The 25,673-nt window shown below is 42.4% G+C and overlaps 2 protein-coding genes across 3 annotated transcripts in view; one reads left to right on the forward strand and one right to left on the reverse strand.

Moving 5' to 3' along the window:
* Positions 1-684: 684 nt before the first annotated feature.
* iqck (IQ motif containing K) lies at positions 685-15,765 on the reverse strand. 2 transcript variants are annotated; one of them, XM_052049555.1, is made up of 9 exons: positions 15,624-15,765; positions 14,066-14,157; positions 13,272-13,434; positions 13,091-13,188; positions 12,715-12,767; positions 12,477-12,554; positions 12,239-12,323; positions 2,656-2,767; positions 685-952 (listed from the first exon to the last, which is right to left on the reverse strand). In XM_052049555.1, exons 1-9 carry the CDS (start codon positions 15,748-15,750, stop codon positions 723-725), a joined length of 1,038 nt encoding a protein of 345 aa, XP_051905515.1. In that variant the 5' UTR covers positions 15,751-15,765; the 3' UTR covers positions 685-722. The 2 variants fall into 2 exon arrangements, with proteins under 2 accessions (XP_051905515.1, XP_051905516.1); XM_052049556.1 differs by lacking the exon at positions 15,624-15,765 and adding an exon at positions 14,384-14,680 and having other exon boundaries at positions 687-952.
* Positions 15,766-21,506: 5,741 nt separating this feature from the next.
* gcgra (glucagon receptor a) overlaps positions 21,507-25,673 on the forward strand; it is a 45,013-nt gene continuing 40,846 nt past the window's right edge. Inside the window, exon 1 of the mRNA XM_052049529.1 lies at positions 21,507-21,787. The gene's annotated coding sequence lies outside the window, so the exon portion shown is untranslated. The remainder of the gene's footprint in view (positions 21,788-25,673) is intronic.

Genomic DNA, 25,673 nt, shown 5'->3' on the forward strand with positions numbered 1-25,673 from the left:
GCATCCACGTACAATTTATTAATGGCTGTGTCAACAACTCTACAAGAATTTTCCACAAACTTTTTTTTTAGCCGCGCACCGACAATCGTCATTCAACGTAGCCAACACATCATCTCCATCTTTCCCAAGAAACACATTTGGCCACATTTGTATTTGAAAACATATGGCACTCTCAAAAAGTTCAGGATATTGGACTTTTGGGTAAAAATTCTAAATGAAAGAAATTGGACACTCTCTATACTTTTTGAAAGTCTTATACTGATACTTGGACTGATCCATAAGAGGAGACAAAAAATAAAATAATGTGATTCTATAGTCAACGAATGAATGAATTAAGTATGTGAAGCAGTTTGAGACTCATTTTTGTCCCAATGCAAATCAAAGATTTGTGTCAGAAAGGTTTCAGGAATGGTGTCACGACAAAATATGCCTTCTAAGTAATCCCTTCGAGTGTATACTCGAGGACAATTTTGCAGCCTTCTCGGCACTCCTGGACTCCTGGAAGCATTCTTAGTCATCATATCCACCTTGATCCTTCATGTCTCCTTCTACGCTAGGAACTGTCAGATGCTCAGGACATTGTGAGCAGGTATGTTGGCATAGTGTAGCGGCCCTGAGTTGTTGTGCCATAACTCTTAGGGAAAGGGGAAAACTCGGTAGTTTTTACTTTGGATTTAGAATATCTCTCTCTACCCCCCCCCCCCCCCCTTCACTCCTCTCTCTCAAGTTGGTGACAGTGTTGGTGTTGATGAGGACCTGGACCTGAGTGCAGATTCGGCGCAATCCAACTCTTCCACGCTGGGCAGGCTGGGCATCGGTCGCTCGCCGCCATCCGGGGTGATCCGGGGGGTGGGGAAAGACATGCTCAGCGGAGTGATGGATATCACATTGAGGCACGGGTCGGAATTCTCCGACTCTGTCCTTTCTGTGGTCTCAGTCATGGTTGTGCCAACTGTGGACCAAGCAGAGGTACAAGTTACTCGCCGGTGGGTGACTGCACAAAAAGATTTCTCAATTCGAGAAATGAGGCACTTGAGTTGGTTCTGTATCTGTTACTGTGTCGTACCGTATCTATTACTGTATGTTTTAAGTGTAAAGGTCAAAAGGTGAGTTAAATGACTTCATACATGGTTACTTAGGCGAGTATGCTGGTTATACTATACCGGATGTGTTTACTATGAAAGTGGTTTGTTGGTGGTTGCATGGACTATTTCAACCACAGAAAAACAGCAATGTAACATGGCTTCATGTTCGCGCACATTCTAGATGTGTGGCACTAATACTCCCTTGTACTTTCCATGATCAATGTTTGTGACTTAAGCGTTTTCTTTCAAAACCTCTTCGAGACTCTACATCAGTCGAGTACCATAAATACCACAAATCCAACACGTCAGAGCGAAGGGAGGCTTTATGCGATTCGTGAGCCGCACCTGTCCTCGGTTCCTTCACCTCGTGCCCTCAAAGTATCAGCGAGTGTGCCTGTGCGGGTCGCTCATGGGGCTTATTGTTTTTCCGCCTGACTGATGCGGATACCGTGCTGTGAAATGTGCAACGGCATCTGTTGGTGAGAGAGCATGCAGTCGGGGAGGGGAGGGGAAGGGAAGAAGTGTGTGCGTGCGTGTGTGTGTGTGGGGGGGGGGGGCAGCAGACCCTCACTCACTCACTCTGAAGCCCCCCCTCCCTCACCCCCTGTTAGATAGAATGTCAGGTCAGCAGCCATGCTGCAACGAGGAATGTGCATGAGCCGAAACTGGCAGCGATTACAGGCGCGGACTACGTGTGCCCTGTTGGAAAACACGCTGCTTAGCCAGCATCTCAAGGAGATGTCGGTTGGCTTTTTCTTGGGCTTGTTTTGGTGATGCCCTCGCGGAAGAAGCAAAGTGAGGGGCGGGTGGGGTTAGGTTGGTGGGTAGATGTCAATGATGTGCGATGCTTTCGATCACGAGCGGTTCCTTTCAGCACGAGGGGGATGAATGAAGAGTGAGAGCGGAGAGCGGGAGAGCACGGAGAAAAGATGTGGTATGCTTTGGAACAGGAGCTGTTCCTTTGAAAGGATGGATTAATGGATAGATGGGCAGAGAGAAAAATAGATAATTATCGAAATAAAAAACAAATCCAGAAAAGATGGGTTGTTTAGTGGCTTAATCATTTTACGCAATTATTTGACATAATTTGGGTTATTTTTGGCTCTGTTTGGAGTTAGAGAGGGTGGAATGTCCAAGGCTGTCCGCACAAAGATATAAAGACATAAACTCTCTCTCTCTCTCACATGCGCACACACACGCACGCAAACACACACAGACATACACACACTTCTTGTTCTCCTGCATGTACCCAGCCCCCACTCTAGTTCCGTCTCTCAATTGCAGACCCAAAAACATGCCGAGCCCTGCAGACATTTCCTCTCTTCTTGGCTTGTCGTCTTTCTGCTCCTTTCTTTCCCTCCCTTCATCTCTGCCCTCATTGGCAACGCCATCTCCTCCACGCACGCTCATCCTTTGGATCCTTCCGGCTGGCGAGCCGCGTCGAGCTGAGAATGCGCTGGACGAGGCGGACGAGGCCAGGCTCCCATCTACTCTAGCGGGTTTCCGAGGAGCTTGTCCTCTTTAGGGAACGCTGGCCATGAGTTAACGTGCTCAATGCGTTTCCTCTCACCTCGTTTCTCTATCCGAGCCCAGAATTCCGAGACGGCCTTTGGACTGTCCCGGGTCACCCTCAGGTTCATTTGCCACTGGCGCAGCTCCTGCACATGAGGCTGCGCCCTGACCTACATAAAACACAAACGCATCCCATCATCACCAACATATTTTAGATAGATAGATAGATAGATAGATAGATAGATAGATAGATAGATAGATAGATAGATAGATAGATGGATAGATGGATAGATGGATAGATGGATAGATGGATGGATGGATGGATGGATGGATGGATGGATGGATGGATGGATGGATGGATGGATGGATGGATGGATAGATAGATAGATAGATAGATAGATAGATAGATAGATAGATAGATAGATAGATAGATAGATAGATAGATAGATAGATAGATAGATAGATAGATAGATAGATAGATAGATGACTTGAGACTAATTAAAAAGAACATCCATATTTTTATTTTTCTGAGGAGCATCAAAAATGCTTTCCATTGATGTACTGTATCGATTACGTAAATTGGGTAATATTTGGTGAAAGTATGTTCATTTAAAGTTGGTTACCGAAATGCACTGCATGCTTGCACTGACCAGAAATCAATGGATTGAACTCCACTTTTATTTCCCATAAAAGGACCTTTATAATCCCAAATGTTCATAGATACAAGCTCATAAAAAATTAAATACTTCAATAAACTCCTCTTTCAATGGAAACATTGCTAGATACAACAGTAGGTTGCCCTCGTACAGCATCAAACCACCACAACGCTCAAAATGTTTCCTTATAATGCAAGCTGACAGGTGTTTTATGACCATTTACAAATGTTTTATGACCAAATGGGTCATAAAACACCAATGTACCGTTAAATGGTTCTATTACAGTTTGATTCCACAGTGATAAATTCTATTTCTAGTCTTAACACAGTGAGGAATGCTGAAATGTTATTTAAAAATGGCCTGTATAGTTAATTAAATGACATTGGTGACAGTTTAAATCGGAGGCAAATTAATTCATATTAACCCAATGGGATAACTGTCCCAGAAAGAATCTTGTTTGGCTTTGGAGTGTCTACCACTTCAGTTATTCTTCGCAGGCTGCTTCTGTAGGCCGATGGGGATTACAAAAAAAACAACAGCACAGGCACCGAGAGAAAAGAATCCGGTGCGACGAGTCACATGCAGGGAGCGCATTCCGACTTCAAAAGCCACCGAAGTGCGACTCTCGCAGCCTTTTGTTTGGCGCAAAGCTCCCTGGGACTCCGTTCAAATCTGCCGACCTGCGTCGATGCCTTCACTCAACACAGTCAGCCGGACAGCGGTTAACTTTTGGCTGACACACACTGTCGGCATCCAAGTGAGACGCGTGCGACCTTTTTCCTGGAGACAAAAAAAGCAATTGCTTGACTTTTATCAGCCAGTACAGACAAAGTCTGAACAATTTTGAAAAATAATCTCATTAGGGTCCCCCTCACCCCTTCATTCACCATGTCAACGTCACAAATTTCTACCAACTATGTGTATTGAAATGCAGAGGCTTCAGGGGGTCCATGCATGCATTTAGCGGATTTCCTGCATGAACGTGTCTGCACGTGGGCCGTCTATTCAAACGATTCACGTACGATGGCAAGTGATTCATTCAGCCGGAAACGCAGACCTACTTCTGCTGTTGACTCCACAGCAAACTGGGTGATCGCCAGAGTGTGTATGTGTGTGTGTGTGTGTGTGTGTGTGTGTGTGTGTGTGTGTGTGTGTGCGTGTGTGTCACTCTCATCTCTTCTTATGTCAAGTGGAATCACGACTCACGGCGGCCCACTTTTTTGACAGTGAAACTCCTCTACAACGAAACCTACATGGGCGAAAATACCCTCTAGTGTGAAAAAACACAATTCCCACTTTCCTGCCCCCATACAACGAAAACCCCCCTGTTGATTTTTTTCTGCTCTTGCCTTGCAATGACATTCATTACAACAAAGTCTAATCCAACAGCGACCTCTGCTGCTTCGTTGGGAAACGACAACAGCAACCACCACACTGGTTTACACATGCGCAGTAGTCCAGGAAGTATTTGTTATTGTTCATTTCAGACGCAGCAAGAACATTGCATTGCTAAAATGGCTACTAAACGGACCTTTGAATGTCAAGCAGCTAAGACAAGAGCTCTGACGCTGGAAGAGAGGGTAAAAGTGATCAAAATGATGACGAAGCAAAATAAGACACTATTCAAGAAATTAAGGTAAGTGAAAGTGAATGGTGATCATAATTTTTTTTTCTACACTGACGATATGAAGTGTCAAATAAGTGTATGCTTATACTTATGCACTATTGGAATAAAGAGTACACATACGTTTGTGTTGGTGTGTGTACACATTCGTTTGTGTGTGTGTGTGTTTACATCTGAATTCAAATTTGCTACAGTGAAAAACCCCCTGTTGTGAATTTTTTTTTTGCTGCAAACATGATTTCGTTGTAGAGGAGTGTCACTGTAAATGTCGCACAATGAGCACACTCCAACAATTTATCTCACCCAGTGAATGAATGTGGAATTTTAAAGTCCATGTAGAGTGAAATTCCAAATCCCTTTGAAATTTGACCCACAATAGAGAAGGGTAATGTCAAACATTTTTTTTATTATGTAAAATGCTGCTTCAAATTGTGAGAAGAAAAATAATGGAGCCATTTTCTCTGCCCTCAAAAAATGCCCGTGTACGCTGAATGCGCAGAAGCCACGCCCCATTCATCTGTCAATGAAAATACCCCTTCCACGTCCTGAAGAAATTAGAAGCCACTTTGTCGAGCATCTTTTTTCTGCCTACAGATAAGCACTTTTCGAGCCGGTAAAACATACCCACCTAAAGCATCCGGTGGCTGCAATATATACCACTGGCTCACCACAACAACAAGGCGCTCTAAAGAAAGCATGAAGCCCATGAACATATGCTGGATGTCAAGTCAAGACTTCAAAAAAATAATCAAACAAATCTGTACTCACTCCTGGCTCTTGCTTGTATTACATACGCAGTAACAAATCTATGAATTGACTTGAAAGGGTGTTTAAAAGTCTTCCAGGGGGAATTTTCTTCTCTAGGGGGACTCAAACTTGAGCCACATGAGTTGTAACGTTTATTTTACTGCACTGATCTATTTATTATTAAATACATGTATGGGGCTTAAAAATCAAATAATGCTTACAGGAGCTTGTTTGGCGAACGCTAACGCAGCATTTGCTCAGTGCGTCATCTCATCTATTTGTTTATATCCGTGTTCACTCACAAACAAACCCAACACCCCTTAACGTTTAGGCAGTCTGTTGGCAGAAAAACAAACCGCCCACATTTTCAACATATCTATGATTACGTTTCGCTTCTCATTGCAAAAAGCAACGACAGCCACGTGACTCGGTGCCCCACGTGAAATGCTTCGGGAAGCCGAGAGCTCAACCCCGACTGCTTTCTCCCAGATCCATTGCATTATTAAAGGCTTTACATAATTTCTTTGCTGACAACTTCTTTTTCTATTTTTTCCCTCACCCTGCCTGCATGTTTCCGGTCTGCGGCCATTACTCCTGTTAGAATCCCTCGGGTGGGTAGGAACAAATTTGGAACGAATAGCTTGAAAGTTACCATCATGACACTGACTGTACGTCATGTGTGCTCGACGCAATGGAGGCCGTACTGTGTGATGCCTGTTTACTGCAGTGACAAGTCGGACTCAGCTGACTGTCCCCCCCGAGCCTGAAAGCTCTGAGCCATCAGCGGAAAGTGTGTGCCTGTGTTTGTTTGTGTGTGTGTGTATACATATGTGTGTGTGCATTACAGTCGCAGGCATGCATGGATGGATGAATGGATTAGCGAGCGGTGTTAAGGCACACAGTGTAAAACGATTACGTAATACTTTGCGCTCCCCGCAACCCTGGGTAGAGTTTGACAGTCGCGGGGACAACAGACAATCGCATTAAGCGTGAGCGTGTTTTCTACTCGTATACACTCTGTGCAATATTTTGCTGCAGATGCACGCATGCACGCGCACGCACACACACACTGCAGTCAAAGCTGCGTCACACGGCTTATATAACAGACGAGAGAGTGTAATAGTGCGCGTGAGCGTGTGTGTGCACACGGAAAGGGGGGGGACGATAATCCTCATTCTGTCAAAAAATATTTACTGTTAAAAATAGAGGAGTGATACAATCAGGAATTTGTGAACATATTTCCGTCTGCAAAATGTTCATTGAGGCACTTTTACACCCCCCCGGGACACAAGTTAGGCACAATTGCACTATGGGATGGGAGCCGGTACAAGAGCATTACCAAAGATGGTGTCTGAGGCAAAAATATTTCACGTTCAATAGATATGAGGGTGGCCCGGTGATCCAGTGTTTAGCGTGTCGACCTCACAGTGCAGAGGTCGTGGGTTCGATCTCGGCTCCGGCCTTCCTGTGTGGAGTTTGCATGTTCTCCCTGTGCCTTCGTGGGTTTTCTCTGGGTACTCCGATTTCCTCCCACATTCCAAAAACATGCATAGCAGCCTGATTGAACACTCTAAATTGGAAGGTTGTTTGACTCTGTGTGCCGTGCGATTGGGTGGCAACCGGTTCATGTTGTCCCCCGCCTACTGCCCGAAAACGGCTGCAATAGGCCCCAGCACCCCCTTGTGACCCTTGTGAGGATAAAGCGGTTCGGAAGATGATTGGATTAGAATAGGTTTGATTGTGGATTACTTCATTGGACATTGTGCTGCTCCTTCTGGAGTGTGCGTCTTAGCCAGTTGGGGTCTGTTAAATACACCCATATGGGTAGACAGTAAATGCAGATGGTCACTAGTTACTCCTCTGCAAACTACAATAATATTGGTTATTCATTGCAGAGGATAAAGAATATGTGTCTGTGAGCACTGTCATTCAATAGTGTCTTGAGATATATGAGTGACTCAGCTTATAAGGTTTTGGAGATACCAATTTTTGTTGTTGGTGTTGTTTTGCGTTAACTTGTAAGCAAATATTTTAGATAACACTGTATGGTGGCAGTGAACTCTATGCACAGCAAGCAGCAGTTGAAGAATGCTGTTAAACAATATAACAACATAAAAGAAATTAATAAATAAATAAGATAATTAACTATTCGGTTACGGTTTTGTATTTCAAACAACACGTTGCCTTCGCTCGTTTATTACCAATGCACAATGCAAAACACAACAGACGGATAACATCGATCGCGACATTGTTTCAACATTTGAACACACACAGTGCATTAAGGCTTGTAGAAAGACAATATAATGATAATTGGAGAGCATATATTTTTAAATAATTTTTTTCTACCTTTGTCACAGTTGTGAAACTATTTTCTCCGTTTAGGTCTGCATGACTGCATTATACTGCCCTCAGGTGGCCAAGTCGCACATACCAGAATGAGCTACAATGAATTCATCACAACGCACAAATTGTTTATTGACATTCTGTTTAATGATAGTATTACAGTATGTTTTATGAGGACACTATAATAGAATTCTATTTTCCTTCTTAAGACACAAATTTTGGGGAGTTGGGTTTTGAGGAGAAGCTGGAATGGATTCATGGCTCATCCATACATTTCAGTGGGGAAAGATGCTTTGCGATACCAGCGCGGTCAGATAATTGATTAAACTCGTATCCTGTTTATTCCTGGACCTGGAGTGCAACTAAGTTAGTCCTTTGCCCCCCCCTCAACCCCGCCCCAACCCCACCTCCTATGTAAGCATCAGCTTAGAAACAGCTCAGCTCTCAATAATTAATACCTTCTTGACAGCGTCAATCAAAACAGAGCATTGATAGCTTCGGACAGACCCCCATTTCCCTGATTTTGTGGCCACAAGACAGATTCAGATAGTTTGTTAATATAGTAATTGGTTGCATCCAAAAACGATCACATGCTTTTTGCAAAGGGGCACAATGTGACAATGCGCATGATCACACACGCACACATGCACGCACACGCAAATACGCACTGAGTCAGTGAATGCCCAAAATATCTTGTGTATCTTAAATAAGTTATGATCCTCTTGTGTCCCCAAAGACTCCAAAACACACAGACAACCCTGCAGACTGGCGGCCCGGTAGTCCAGTGGTTAGCACGTCGGCTTCACAGTGCAGAGGTACCGGGTTCGGTCCCAGCTCCGGCCTCCCTGTGTGCAGCTTGCATGTTCTCCCCGGGCCTGCGTGGGTTTTCTCCGGGTGGTCCGGTTTCCTCCCACATTCCAAAAACATGCGTGGCAGGCTGAGTGAACACTCTAAATTGTCCCAAGGTGTGAGTGTGAGAGCGGATGGTTGTTCGTTTCTGTGTGCCCTGCGATTGGCTGGCAACCGATTCAGGGTGTCCCCGCCTACTGCCCGAAGACAGCTGGGATAGGCTCCAGCACCCCCCGCGACCCTAGTGAGGATCAAGTGGCTCGGAAGATGATGAATGAATGAACCCTGCAGACTATCAGTGCTGCATTCAAGGCCTCCACATGAAATAGAATGTCTTAGTAGGAAAGTTTGTTACACTACTAGTACTACTTTTGGCCTCCTATGGAGCTGTTCTAGCGGATCCAGAAATTTGACTAAGTAGTGGCAGGTGGCAGTGAAGACAAACGCAATAATTCTAGTGGTATGCCCTAGTGCACGGGCGTCTATCCGGAAGTTGTTAGCGCTCAGCAGTCTGCAGTTGCTGCTTGTGATCAGAGCTGTTGCGCTATATCTTTTGTCGGTATTGTTATTCTCATTCAGAGTTTGTTTTGTACAATTCACCGTGGGGAAGGGCAAAGAATGGGTATCTGGAGGGCCGAGAGAAGCATTTTAAAACGGTACGCATGAGCTACGATCAGTAACAGGCTGCTAAAGTGCATCGCATACCTCAGCTTCAGGTTATTGCTCATCATGGCATGTGTGTGTACGTGTGTGCGTGCGCATGCGCGGTAACAGGTCGCTCGAGGGAGGTAGGTTGATCGAAAAGTAGATCTTCAGTCAAAAAAGTCTGGGCAGCCCTGCCCTAGTGGTTCTACTAGTACCCTTAATCATTTGAACAATTCTTTGATATCCTTGATTGGCACCTTAAAGCCAGTGTACTATTTCGCACTTTTTCCTCACTTCTAAGACAACGTGTGAATAAAGAGACAAAATTGTGCACTAGTTGATAACACAGGAAGACAATAGCCAGAATCCAACTGAGTGGCGGGCCGTGCATTTCAACCTTAGGCCTTCAGTGACGTCACATAGGCTCGTCAAGCAGCACTTAATTTCAGGAGCATTTAAAACCATCAAGTATGCATTCACAATTAAGAGCAGGAAACTAAATTTACAGATATTGTCAAAAATAAAAAGATGATTTAAAAATACTAAATAAAATGCCACCCAAATTACGCTGTGTGATCTTAAACAAGTCTGTCCAATAAATTGCGCACTGTCGCAGTTTCATACAAGACACCAAGCAAACAATAACAAACTATTCTTTGAAAATAAAGTAAACAACAGATCATTTGCATTTTGAAAATCGGCGATACAACAGCAAATAACTGAAAATGTTGAGCAGCTGAGATTGAACGAATTTATGTGCACGAATTTGACTACAATGCGCCATTATAAATTGCAGGTGATCAGATTTGATACATTTTTGTATCTTTGTCATTTTATTTTGTTACCATTAATTTAATACTAACGAAATAAAATGACAAGAAGAAATTCATTCATTCATTCATTCATCTTCCGTACCGATTGATCCTCACTAGGGTCGCGGGGGGTGCTGGAGCCCATCCCAGCCGTCTCCGGGCAGTAGGCGGGGGACACCCTGAATCGGTTGCCAGCCAATCGCAGGGCACACAGAGACGAACAACCATCCACGCTCACACTCACACCTAGGGACAATTTAGAGTGTTCAATCAGCCTGCCATGCATATTTTTGGAATGTGGGAGGAAACCGGAGCACCCGGAGAAAACCCACGCAGGCCCGGGGAGAACATGCAAACTCCACACAGGGAGGCCGGAGCTGGATTCGAACCCGGTACCTCTGCACTGTGAAGCCACGTGCTAACCACTGGACTACCGGGCCGCCCGACAAGAAGAAATGTAAAATATAATTCATTTACTCACCAATGTAGTGCCTGTTCACTGAGCTGCAGATCTACGCGAGTGTCCACAGACGATTTTAAACGCACCGTAGCCTGTAAGTGCCCAGCCATGCTCTGATGTTTTTCCTTGCTGCTTTTGTAATAAATCCAGTGTGGCTCCAAACACCAAATCGGTTCGTTGCAAGCAATTGGCATTCCCAGCAGTACAATTTGCAGCGTTTCTCAGAGGCTGTGAGCCACGGGTACCGTTCATAATTGCTCGTCTGAAAATGACGGACCTTTTCCTTGCTGGGACAGGCTAGCTAGCGCAGGAGTTGGGCGACCTCTTTCCACAATATCCAGCTTTTCGTGGAAGGTCCGTCTTGAAAATTGTGTGGAAAGTAGTTCTGCAACCAGATCAAAGTCTTCTCCTTCGGCCATTTTGGGTTAAATTGCAGCGATAGCTCAAGCAGGCGCTAATCCAATCTTTTTTTTTTTGAGAATCTTTATTGAACAAGTCACAGTAAACAGAAAAGGCGCTAATCCAATCACCGAACGAGCACGGCCAGTCACGACGTAAGGCCTTCAAACTGGCCCTAGTATGCAGACGAGTCACTCGTGATCTGATTGGCTATTGCAACCTGTGCCCATTCACTTACAGCGCACAGGGGCCTGCTCTGTTTAATCTGTAGGCCCGGAGCAAGTTTAATTTACCTGGCAACACAAGCTAGCTGAAATATGATTGGTTAAAAACTCTACCATAATAAATAAGTTATTTTAAATAACATTGAAAGCCACTCGACTAAGTGGAAATAATATGACGTAAAGAATATAGAGAATAATTTTGTTTACATATTTATGAAAATAAAATAACATAAATTAATGCTATTCTCAGAACTCAGAAAAGTACATTTATGAAATGTACTTTTCTGAGAATGTTTAGGCCAGCAGAGAAGGCCTTGCTGGCCCTGACGGAACGCCACTACCGACACTACTGCACTATGACGTGAGAACGAGTCACCGCATCATATCACACAATTTCATATACGCCACCAAATCAAACCACTTCATATCATGTGGATGTTATTATGCATGCTGTGGCTTTTTAAAGAAATGCCACGCTGTAGCATGTAGCCTACAAGTATATTCGAACGTACCGGCCAGTACGTTTCAACGTTTTGAATACGTAATGAAATACGTTTCAATACGTTGAAACGCACTGAGGAATACCTTTGAGCGTATTTGGCCGTCAAAATATTTTACTCCAAACGGACGTACCTGCAGGACCAGTATGCAACTACATTCAACCACAAAGCCAAGGCGCCCCCTGCTGGTCATGCACCGGTATGCAAAGTGGATTTGAATCTCAACGCTCTCGATTGTTGGGAGAAAATTTTGCACGTTCGCCCTGTGTATGTTTTGTTCTCATCTCTAAATTGTACATGGGTGTGAATGTTTGTCTCGATGAGACCTGTACCAAGCCTCTTTCCCTTAACACTTAGAGGACATTTTGAATGGATTTTGTACCTTGTAGCCCCTCCAGAAGGATTGGATGATCAAAGCAGCCTGCTCGTCACTCAGCTGCAGGAAGAGCGGGATAGGAGGCCTCGGACTGACAACGTAGGGGGAAAACAAACAAACAAACAAACAAGTGATTTGTATGGAAAAACACAATGTAGGTGAAAATTACGTAATCAGGTTCAACAATATTCACCTTATGTGATGATCATCAACAAGACAAATGTTCTTTGAAAATTGCACTCACTGCATGCTGAGCCAGGCTCTGACAAATGGGATGTTGTTGAATTGTCGCGGGGGCTGTCCTTGTCTGCGGGGGTTGTGACTGGCAAAGAGAGAGAGAGAGTAGGAGCAGATGGAAACAACCAACCAATCTTGGACTCCATCGAAAAGTTCCGAGGTGAGACGGCTGTTCATTATTGAAGGACACGATTGAAATTTTTGGACTTGTAACAATATGACATGACTGAGTCCATGAGACTTACTTGTAGAGCCACTCCACCAGGAAGTCAATGGGGTTGAACGTTATTACTTTCTTCTGAAACACAACATAAATACATTGGGTGCATGCTGGCAAAGCATTAGAACAATTTTTAAAATTCTTTTTAACAGAAGTTGGGCGAGGCCATTCTAAATTGCGTTCATATAATAAACAGGTCAAATGAATGGATAGAAAATAACATACAATGATGCCATTGTGAATTGCCTCTTGTTAATCAAAATAATCAGGAAAAGTAGAGGGGTGGAAATTAAACAATAATAAATGGTGGAATATGGATTGGAGGAAAATAGAAAATTAAAAGTGTCTCAAACAATTCTACATTTGCAAAGAAAACCAATTGTCAGATGCAAACTGCATACCTGCAGACCGCCTTGCCTCTCGGCTTCTTTCAGTACAGCCTCAAGTGCAGGCACCAGCACAGGGAAGAGCTTCTCCTCCATGTACTGCGTGACAGGATCTAACGCACACCGTATCGTACATCGCACATCGTAATGAGGATACTGAGCTGGTTTACGCAAACAGATGACAAAGTTGTCTTACGCTGAAACGGTTGCGGACAGAAAGGAGGGTGAGCTCTTCTTTTGTGGCTTAGAGGAGGATGGACTCCAAACACGGAGAAACCAGCGTGGGCAGGGTGGTGGAGAAGCGGGTCCAGGTCCAACAATAGTGCATTCTCCTCCTCCTCGTCATCCTCCAGCAACACCTGCGCTTAGTGCACAATCTTCACGGTCAGCGAAATCAAGATTTGCCACCCAGAACACAATCAGATGCATCTGGCTACATTTCTCATTTTAATTGTATTATTTGTTCCGTGAAATTAGATTAGATTATTCCCAACAGTCCATTCTCTTCATTTTTTCTAGCATTTCTCTTGGCTATGCTGCTTCCAGTCTGTGGATGTTCATTTTTTTTTTTTTTTAGGTAAAGGGGATTACATTTCAGTCTATAGATGTTGCCATGTCAACATAATCTGTCTAGAATGAGTAGCGCAGGCTTAATTTACTTGAACTAAATTAGCCAGGAGTGTTTTTCCCCCGCATTTCTCAATGTGGCAGCAAGCGTGGTCCATTCGTGGACGTGGTACACAGGCTCCCTCTAGCGGTAGGCAAAATAATAATACTGTAGTAGAATTTAATACAGCATAAAGAAAATATCCAAAGTACAATAAAAAATTAGAGAGACGTTCTTGTAGCTACGCATAAAACCTTAGTAAAAATCCAGTCTTGTTGTTTTTATAGTGACTTGGAATGAAGTACAATGCATTTGCATTTGAAATCTGTCCAAGCAACAGAGAAAAAGAGGCAGGAAAATGATTCGGCTATGGACATTCTTACCTTGCCAGAGTTGTGTGAGGAGCCGCTGTCTTTGGAGGGCTCCGAACAGGTCCCAACTGGACATGGAGGACACGGCAGTCCTGCTTCAAAGTCTCCAAAGACACACATGAAGAAAACCACTGTTTTTAAACTCCTTTCGTAGGTTCCCCATTAAAGTGTTAGTTTGATGCATCGACCCATGCGCACACACGTCATAAAAAAAGGAAACAATCATCCATCTTATTTTTCTCATCAGTGGTTATTTATATCTTACTTCACATATAGCAACTGCACAGACATTATTCCACGATAAGAAAAGAGAGAGCGGTGTGATCTTACCGGCACAAACTTCCTCCCAAAGGGACTTTTTGGAAATTCGTGAGGACTCCTCGGCTGGGTAGCTACTCATTTTATTCTTTTGGAACTCCGCAGATTTGTGAGGTACCGTTTGGTCATAAAGTGGCCTTTCCACTCGCTACTTCAATGAACACGAGCGATGTAAATAATCTGGACTAAAAACGGTTGGTTATTGGCCGGGGTCGCTTTCACGACGGACTCGAGTGTGTTGTTGCCAAGTGGTTGCTCTGCAATCGGTCGTTGCTAAGGAAGTGAGGCCAAATCACTTCCGGTGGTATAATTACATACGCTGCATCTTGTCTTTTATTCGTACACTTAGTCACTCCTCCTGAATTAAGTCAATGATTCTTGACCTTGTTAGAGGTACCGAACTTTTTCAGTTGTGCACAAAATGAACCAGCCAGTGATGGCCAAGCGGGCGTGTCATGACTAACTGACATGTTGAGTTGTGTGTGTCTTAACCTCCATGGCAGAGGCTCTGTCGAACCCCTGAGACTGATTCACCGAACCCCTGGGTTCTTTCGAAACCAGGTTAAGAACCACTGTTTTAAGCAGAGGCTTGGAACGCGGGAATAAGCGAAGGAAGCACCTCGTTCACGTGACCACTAGAGGGCCCCCAAGTACAATTAACAGAGAACAGAGGCAACAGTATAATTATGGAAGAGCAGAGTCGCAGAAAAAAAATGGATTAAGGTCGTTTGTTTTGATTAAAGCTTTTCATTTTAAACAGTTTTGACCCAATTATCCTACTTAATATTTGTTTTGTTTTTTTAAACCTTTTTTTGCCATCTTGTTTCAAATCCCTCTATTCAGTAACATTTTATACTGTAGTGATAAGACTTGTTGTTGTTGGACTTCAAAAATGCACTCAGGTGCTCGTGTACATGCACACACAGTAAAGACTGTGGAACCACAAACAGCTAAGTTTACCTACCCACCTGTCGAGATCAACATTGCTCTTAAAATATTAAAATTGGGAAGGAAAAAACCCTCTGCAGACTGATTAAATTGTAATGCACATAAAAGAGAAATTAAAAAAGAGTTCTGAAAGGTAAAATAACTCTTAAAGATAAAATGCATGAAATTGGATTGGATTGGATACAACTTTATTGTCAAATGTGCTGTATGTACAGCACAGATGAAATTTCTTCCCTCTCAAGACAACATTAAAAAAAAGTTAAACACAACCGATCTGTACTTAGCGAGTGAAACTTTTACATACCACTAAAGGGAGTAGCAAGTTCCAGGTTTTCCACCACACCTGAAAGTGTTTTTTTTTTCTTAAAGAACTGGAAATTTCTGATTCTGCCACAGCTGTGGGCCTGTGAAAATAGCCAGGAAAAGTGCATTGATTGATTGATTGATTGCCATTTCTGGGTCTGGCCAGAGTCTTTGCGTGTTTACGGAAATGCTGCTCTTGCGCAGTCCTTTTATTAACACCATGTGACGATTTCATCTTGAGCACTGTTGCAAACAAGAAAATGTATGTCTTTCATTCGTTTTGTGCCTGCGGGGGGTGGGGGTGGGGGTTGTTTTGAAAGAACAACCCACTGGGATATTATTACCCTTGAGAACATTAAGAGGATGCTGTGAACATCTCAATTAAAAAGAACATAAACATAAGCAGATACATTATTTAAATCATGGTATATTTATATTAATTGGTTGTTGAGAGAACAGACGTTTTGATTCCCCAGAGGGCTCATTTAATTTCTTTTCCAATCGAGAAATTGGCTTGTGTTATTTAAACATCGCTTTCATGTAGCAAACACTCTTCACGGGACTCTGGGGAATCTATAGTATATGGCTCTTCTTAATGCAAAAAAAAAATGAAAACGGTCAGTCAATAAAAGAGATGACGAGGGGGAAAAAAATACAACTAACTAATGGCTCGAAGGCTACTAACGTCCCATGAGAGCATTTGATCTGGCTCACAAACAAACAAAGCCTTGAAACGAAGAGTTACACAAGAATTTTTAAAAAGCCTCAAAGAGGACACACCGTTAGCGATTCAAATGATTCTTTCTGTTACTCAGACGGTCGGTCTGCTGATGATTGCATTTTAGCTTATGTTCTGCCACATTCAGGTCGTTCAACCTCGTTAATGGGCAAAGTTCAAAAGAGCATGTGTGTTTTTCAAAGAGAGGACGCAGGGATCAACCCGCATAGGCACAGACAGTTCAAAGCAAATGCACGTTGTTTGACAGCGACGGTCCTCCAGTGAAAAGAGCTGATTTTAGCTCGAGTGTCAGCAAAATGTGCAGCAAGATAAATGGATTGCTCAAGGGTCTCGAAGCGAATGGACTGCCAGTGTTCATCAACTCGAGTAGGATTACTAGGAACTAGCATAGTGGGAAAAATGGGGATTCCCACCCGCTCCCTACTCCATTAATTCCACGTGCTGCAATAGTTTCCTCGGACTAATCAATTCTGAACACATTCTCCTGTTTCTTGGAGGTGAAAATCGGAATTTCAGCTTTTATGAAGAAAATAATGAGCAGCAGCAAATTTTCATCTGTGTTGGCTTTGTGTATTTTTGATGCTGATTTCAAACATGCCTTTCCTTTCTGTTGCAGCACAGCATCAAAATGGATTTTATTATGCATTGCAATTCATAGCTAAGACGTTTTGGATTAAAAGTCAACTGGTTGCTAACCCTAACCCTTAATGCATAAATATAACGGTATTACTACAGTTCGTATAATGCACGGATGTTGTTATACTATTATCATTATTATAAAAACCTGATGTGCCAGAGGAAAAACTAAGGGCAGATTTGGAATCAGCACCATCTCCAAAAATCTCTCGAAAGGCTTACTTTCCTTTCCGGTCGAAAAAAAATAATCGTAAAAAATTGTTGACCAATGAAATTAAGCTCAGTTTTCTCAACAACAAAACAGCTGTCACAGATACTACAGTGAGGCTGGCGACCTGCAGCTCTCGATCTGGATAGCTACCAGGTCTTTGTGGATGCTTGTTTCACCTACAAAGTTTTAAGTGTGCTTGCACCCCCACCTTTAGATAAATTCATTTAGAGGAGAAATAATCAGGGACGGAGATGTAGGGCCATGACCAGAGTTGATTGCAATATAAGAAGATGTCGGACAAAATTTGGTCAAATGGAACGCAATCATGGAATAAGTTGCCAATACACATTCGAGACTGTGATAACTATGCACTTAAAAAAAAATGTAAACAGTGCCTAAAAATATATCAGCATGCACCCATTAAACAATGTTTCCAGACTCCAGACCGTTTCATTGGGCTTCTGGCCAACAATTTTGTAGCTGTAAGTGATTGGTCTGTCCTGGTCTATTGTCTTGTAACTGCTTATCTTGTGTCTGTTTTATGATGGCTTACTTATATGGTTTTTATTTTTTTATTTTAAAGTGTTATGTGTCTCACGTGCTATTTTAGAAACCTGCCTTGGGACTATGGTTTAAAATGAGCATTTATGCTAAATCCAGCGCATTTACACTGTTTATTCTTGTGTTGATTAATATGCATTGTCCCAATGAAATAAATGAATTTAAAAAAAATACATGTTAGCGCTTAATGCAAAATCATAATCAGTGAAATACTCGATTCTAAAAATATTTGCCAGTTGCAGCCTCATTTGTGACGCATCATAAAAATACAGGTACCCAAGGTGGGAGAGGCAAGTTAAACTTCAGACTTGGGTCTCGGAATTGTGACTCTGAATTGAATTGCAGCGATTTTTGCGAGACCTCTGTGCAAAAAAAGAGGCTCTTGAGTGAAACATCCCTCCTTTTCCATTCGCTTCATCCAATCGCTGAAAACAGTTCAAATTGGGCTTGACATTTGGGTGGCTATCAGACATGAGTCAGCGGCCAATCTGCAGCGAAGAACAATTCCTGGCACGTTAAGATGTCGCTTCTTCATTTTGGGCTCCCTTTGGAAAATGGAATGACCTCGGGAGGTGGAGATGGGCCATAGCAGCTAAATCAAAGCCGAGAGTGAGAGAGAGAGAGAGAGAGAGAGAGAGAGAGAGAGAGAGAGAGAGAGAGAGAGAGAGAGAGACCTGGCATCTAAGTTCACTTTGCTGGCTGACTATTAATGAAATAAAGTTTAGTGACCTCTGCCTCTCAAGGACACACGCACACACACAACCACACATTTCACTGGAGCAGTGATGAGATCAAACGATTACAAAATAAACAACAAAGCTCAACTTCCAGCAACATGAGTTAATGGAAGACTAAGCCACATTTCATTGGTTTGTGGTTAGAAGCATTTATTGACTCCGCTACATATGGAGGAGACATCAACTTTAAACCCTTATTTGTAAATAAATAAATAAATAGATAGAGAGATAAAGAAATAAATACATACATTTTAAAAGGGGGACTTTAAGTCCAGAATATGTTCTAGGAGTCCCCAGGAATCTAAACATGCATTCTTATTCATACGCCATTTGGGAAATAGGAATGGAGTATACAATTTCATGTGTTTTTATCCATCACCGGGGGCAGCCATTTTGTCTTGTACTGACACTTGCTGTGACAAAAAATGACGTCACGGTGGCTGTCACGTGACCAAACCCAGAAAACAGGTGAGCCGTCACATTCTCAAGCTGACCCCTGAGTAATTGTGATGTCATTTTCCTTCGAAAGCAAGTTGCAAAATGGCGACGCACGGAGATTACGGTTTTCTATATGAATGGAGTGCTAATGCAGCTTTCACACCACAGCAAGAAGTGAAGCCAGTTTACGTTGCCACTTATTAAGTACGCCACATTTCAACACATTGGATTCTCTGCTGCGTTTTCACTTTATTTTCTGCAAAACAAATTCACAATGTGTGGAGTACTGTAATACCAATAAGTCAGGGAGCCCTTTGGGTCAAGATTTGTTGTGAAATACAAACCTAGATTTTGCTAAGTCGCGATTCATGATACAAACATTTACGTTTATTTCTAAGAGGCTCTCATTACTGTATACAACAGGGGTTTCCAAACTCAGGTCCTCAAGGGCCGATGTCCTGCCTGTTTTCCATCTCTCCCTGCTGCAACACACCTGATTCAAATTTTCGAGGACTGAGTTTGGACACCCCTGTTATACAGAGATCTTATCGTAAAACCAACACTGATAACAGTGTTTTCAGCCAACATAAATTGTCACTAACAATGGCAACATAACATGGCTGCCCTTTTGCTTCAGTCCATTCACATTAAAGACTGTGTCAGAGACGGTTTACAGAAAAGGTGTATTTTGCTGCTTCAATCACATTTCACAAACCCACTACTGAAGTGGGGGTGCACAGAACATATTATTGCAAAGAAAATGTTTGACTTTAAAGATCAAAGATTGACTCTTGATTTGAAAGAAAAGAAACCCCACATTGCTAATATAGTTTATTTCATATGTGGCCCGGGACTACTGATTCTGAAGGCACTGGGCAGATTGGATTGATTTAGCAACACATGGAAGCTATTAGACAAAAAAACAAAAAAACAAGCAAACAAAAAACAAAAACTAAATCTAACATCCAAATATAGCCTACTGGAAGCAGTGCAAGCAAGAGAAGCACCACAGAATAAGAGAATAGACTTAGGGGATTCCCAGCAGGCTATTCTGTTCCCAGTGGGAATATGTTAATATGATTTCATGGAACAAACATTCAAATTCGGGTCAGTGCTGCTGTTGTTGTTCCGGTGGACTGAGTGTGTCATTGGGAATTAGATTGAGAAGAGGATACCTAATAACGTGAACACATTACGTCAGAAGTGTCAAACTCAAGGCCCGGGGGCCAGATCCGGCCTGCCACATCAGTCTATGTGGCCCGCCAAAGCAAATGATGTGCATCAAGTGTCATGATGTGCATCAAGTGTCATGTTTCTTGTTCATTATCAACAATGCAAATGGTCTTTGCTTGTTGAGATATTGCAAGAATTTCTTTGCTCTCAATCACCCTTTTTATAATCAATTTAACATTAGAAAACATTTTAAAGCAGACATTGTATCGGTCTATCATGGTAAAGAAGGAGCTGAATCAAAGGGCGAAGCTCTCAATTTACCAGTGGCTCTATGTTCCAACCCTCATCTATGGCCACGAGCTACGGGTCGTGACCGAAAGAACGAGATCCCGGATACAAGCGGCCGAAATGAGTTTTCTCCACAGGCAACCCGGCCCCGGATAAGCGGTGGAAGATGGATGGATGGCTGGATGGATGGAAAACATTTTAAAACGAATTTTAACACTATTACTGGTCCCCGATTTCAAAACTAGTCTCTCATAGATTTGTTGCGTGTTTTGTAATCGGAGATAATCATATGTTTATCTGACTTCGCACTGTGAATTTCAGTCAGAATGGCCCTCCGAAAAAAACCCTAACTCAGTGGTTCTTAACCTGGGTTCGATCGAACCCCATGGGTTTGATGAATCGGTCTCAGGGGTTCGACAGAGCCTCTGCCATGGAGGTTAAGACACACCTGACTCATCATATCAATTAGTTATGACACGCCCACTTGGACATCACTGGCTGCAGATGATCACATGACAGTGCTTGTCCAATCAGTGCTGTGGGAAATTTCTTTTGCTCAGTCGTCAACGTGTGAGTGCATCATACTATTTAAAAAAAAAACATATACTTATGTCTTGAATTTTTTTCTATTTTTAATGAATGCATTTTTTATGTCTTGAACTGAGAAATAAAAAGTCATATTTTTGTTTTTCACTAATCCAGGGTTCGGTGAATGTGCATATGAACTGGTTAGGTTCGGTACCTCTAACAAGGTTGAGAATCACTGCTCGAACTACCATGTGGCCCGCAACAAAAATGAGTTTGACACCCCTGCTTATACAATGAATAGACTACCGAGCGATCTGACACAAGCGCGCGCGCACACGCACACACACGCACACGCACACACACACACACCCACACACTCACACACGCACACACGCGCGCACACACACACGCACACACACGCACGCACACACTCACACACACGCACACACGCACACGCACACACACACGCGCACACACGCTCACACACACACGCACACGCACACACACACGCACACAATAAACAACGCCCCCCCCTCTTGTGACGTCACAAGAGTACTAGGAGCTCGCACAGCGTGAGCGAGCCTGCAGTGGTATGACATCAACAACAGAGCCATACCCGCGTTAATTATCATGTCCTAGCCCCCCCTTTTGAGTAAGCATTAAAAATGAAACTTTTTATTTGGCGCGGTCACGCAGAACGATAATTGATTCTTGGGAGATGTGGGGGTGTGCGGGAGGGGGGTCGGGAGAAGTTTTGGGATTTAAATTCAGGAGCCACTCTTGTCTCGTTTGCCACATGCTCTCAGGATGAGACGATCTGACGCGGGTCGAAACAGCCGAGCCCTCAAGAACCGGTAAATACTTTTTGTTGTTGTTGTTTTAATTGTTATTGTGCTCTTTCACTTTGATTGCGGTTTGAACGGGTTGGAAACGTGAAGTTTATGTGACTGTTGCTGCGTCGACTTTATCACTGCTGCTCAAAGGCGACGTTATCCCGATCGGTTTCTATCTGTAGTTTACAGCCGGTGAGTGAAGGCAACAGAAGAAAAAAAATGCGCTGAAAAAACGTCTGGTTCTCACTTTCTTAGGTTTTGCTGTTTCTAGGTTGGTTGCCTTCTTTTGTTTTATTCTCCGCTGACAACAGCCGAGCATTTGTTTGCAGACAATGACAAATAGCACTAAAATGTTGATCCAACAATGCTCACTGTCGTTTTATCAGGTAGACCTTTACAATCTAAAAATATCCAAGCCATTTCTGCTGCAAATTGTGATGCTCCGGTGATAATTTGATTGTTTCTTTGTATGTGAGAGCTCTTCAAAACAAGGTTGCTTTATCAGAAACAATTTATACATACAACATATTTAATCAAAGAATAATTCTTAAGAAAAGAAAATAGTCATATTTAATGAAAACTCCCACAGATAAAATAAATTAAAAATTAAAAGTTATGGGTAGTACTTGCATTTTGGTTCCATCAACAAAAGTGATGACATACATCATTCATTTGTTTTGTTGTTTTTTTTTTTTTTGGTCATGGTTAACAAGTGTTTTTCATTGAAATAGTTACTGTACTTGTTGACGTTACAAATGGAGCACAAGGGTAGCACATCAATACTTTGTCGAGTACGTAGTCTTTCCAAACTGACAATTGATTTTTTGTGGGGGTTTTTTCTGAGTCATAATTTTATTTAACATTTTTTATTCCTTCGTTGTGCTTGTCCTGTACCATTGAATAAACTTACAAAACCCAGTAAACAAAGTTGGAAAAAATTAATCTAGTCACAAATATGGCAGGCTCAGTTGCAGTCATACTCACACGACATTTGGAGTTTTTTTTAAATGAAGCTTTATGTATACAGATTTTTCTGAACAATTGGGAAATTTTAAAGTAACAAATACTGATCGCGCAATCAAATAGTTTGCTGGGTAGAGTCCTTTGTCACGTGGCACATGAAGACAGCTACTGCTGTGCTCACTGTTTGTTTTTCATTGTTATATATTCACAGATAGATAGATATTTACAGTTAGTATGACATCAGTAACAGTTTGCACTGCCAAAAAGTTTTCAGTTTGAATTGGACCAAAAAAACAATAAATAACAATTGTGCTAATTTATTTTGGTGTCATCAGAGTCTTCGCTCGTACTGAGCCCCCCTGACAAGGCTTTAATACTTCACAACAGCGAATCACTGTGGTTGCATTGTTTCTCAAAGGTCTTAGAGCAACAAGTGATGCCAAAATTAAAATGATGAGCCGACTCGGCAGTGTAATAAATGGAAGTCAATCTGCAACCACTTACCTTCGTGGCTGACAAGTTCCTCCAGCACCTGTGCATTACGGCCAAACTATTTTCACTTATTGTTGTCTTTTAAAAAAACATTCAGACTTTCCAACTTGAGGCGGCAAACTGCGGCACGGCTCACACAAGTTGGGGGAAGAGCTCTTTTATAGTACTTCTCAGTTGACGCGTCCAATAGTGTTAATAATTTTGCTCTCAAGCTAATTTCAACACTTGCAAGGAAATTGTATGGCTACTTGGTGAACAATACAAATTAAAATGGTTGCATTTAAAAGTCTATTTGAGGCCCGACCCTCAGTTTGCAAACCGCCCCTTGCTTTAAAGCAGACAAAACTAGACAGTCAACCAACTGTGCTGTCATCTTCAGACCATGTTTAGTCCAGCCGATGCATAAATCATTTGTCAGACACATTATTGGATTCGATTGCATGTTGGAGAGTAAAACTCTGACAAGCAGATGTGCGCCATGTTTAAATAAATATTTGAGTTTTATAAATGAGGTCTGGAGCAGACGGAATACGTGTTGCGGGTTGGCTGAATTCACACTCAGCATTGGCAAGTGCATGTGATTGGGGCAGTGCCCGACAGATCCAGCAGATGGCACTCTTTTTTCCCACTATGTATTTTGTCAAGTCAACAAGTCAACAGTATTTATAGAGCACTTTCAAACAGCCATCGCTGCATACAAAGTGCTGTACATGGAGCGATTTAACATATACAATAAACAGTAAGACGAATCAGTAATAAGTAATAAGTAATAAGGCGGTAGAAAGCACCAAGCAGTAAAACCAATAGCAAATCTAAGTCATGCTGAGTCAAACGCCAAAGAATACAAGTGAGTTTTGAGGAGGGATTTAAAGTATTTTGTATTTAATACAGAGCAGTCGGTGTGGTAAATTAGTCGCCTCATCAGCGTTATAGTGTTGTAAGAAGGCTCATTGTGTTAGTGTGTCTAAATTCTTGAACCTGTTTTTGATTTAACTTGGGAGAATGCACGATTGGCATAGGGGAACCTTTATTGGCCAACGAGGCAGTCGTAATTAAGCTTGGTGAACTCTGCCTAGCAACAAGTGGTCGTGAATACAGTACAAATATTATTTACCACATAGAGTGCCAGTATCTTAATCTGACGTTTTGTTTTTCAGATTTAGATTTATTTTAATTCATTCATTCATTCATTCATTCATTCATTCATTCATTCATTCATTCATTCATCTACCGTACCGCTTGATCCTCACTAGGGTCGCGGGGGGTGCTGGAGCCCATCCCAGCCATTTCCGGGCAGTAGGCGGGGGACAGCCTGAATCGGTTGCCAGCCAATCGCAGACGAACAACCATCCACGCTCACACTCACACCTAGGGACAATTTTTAGAGTGTTCAATCAGCCTGCCATGCATATTTTTGGAATGTGTGAGGAAACCGGAGCACGCGGAGAAAACCCACGCAGGCCCGGGGAGAACATGCAAGTTATTTGAATTCCTCCTTTGTATTTGTTTTCACATTGGTGCTTGTGTTATGTTATTGATACAAGTGTATGGGTGTGAATAAAGTGACAATTTAATTTCCCTCAGGGAATAAACTGATATCTACGTACAGGTATATATCTTGTTCTGACAGATCTACCCATGTGGTGTGTTTTTTGCCGCGTTGTTGTTTTGTCCATTTTGTTTTTAACTTCACGGCAGGCGCCAGTTTGGGGGTACCGACTCTGTTGCTTATGTCGTCACGCTTGAAATATTTGATTACAGAATGCTGTGTCAATGCAGGAAGGCGTACAAAGTTGGGCGAATAATCGCACTGTCGTCGGGTTCTGTGTAAAATGCAAAGGCAAAAAATAAAGTGGCTTGGTGTCTGTTACGGCTCTGATATGCCGATTCCGTGGCATCTGTATGTGAAAGGGACTTGTTAGCAAGAGTAGGGTACTCACCCAACATCAGAATATACAGCTAGCCCACATTTATTGTGGGGGATATGTTCCAATCCCTCCTGGGAAAAAGAAAAATCTGCAATTTGAAACCATTAAAAAAAAAAGTTACAATCACAGTTGACATATAAACACCAAAATGTTAAACCAAACCATAGAACGAAAGTCCACTCACTTAAAAGGGAGAGTTTGCGGTTTCTAGGCAGACTAATTCCCAACCACATCCGTGCCCCTGACTGACATTTGATTCTCAAATATGGCCATTCATAACGGCATGCAACTATGAAAGTGACTAGCTTTGAAAAATAGTCACGGAGAATCTTGTCTGGCTTCAACAAAATAGCAACGCTAGCAATGCTAAGCTGTAAACAAGCTGTAAACATTCTTGCTGTAAACAAGTCAACATTAGACACAGCTGCTATGTTGGTAGGATGACTTAATCATAATAATGTGTAATCAATTACAAATCAAAAAGAGAAGGTAAATAATTTCAATAATTTGTATTTGTTTTAACA

This window comes from Hippocampus zosterae, chromosome 17 (assembly GCF_025434085.1).
Source record: "Hippocampus zosterae strain Florida chromosome 17, ASM2543408v3, whole genome shotgun sequence".
NCBI classification, from domain to species: domain Eukaryota; kingdom Metazoa; phylum Chordata; class Actinopteri; order Syngnathiformes; family Syngnathidae; genus Hippocampus; species Hippocampus zosterae.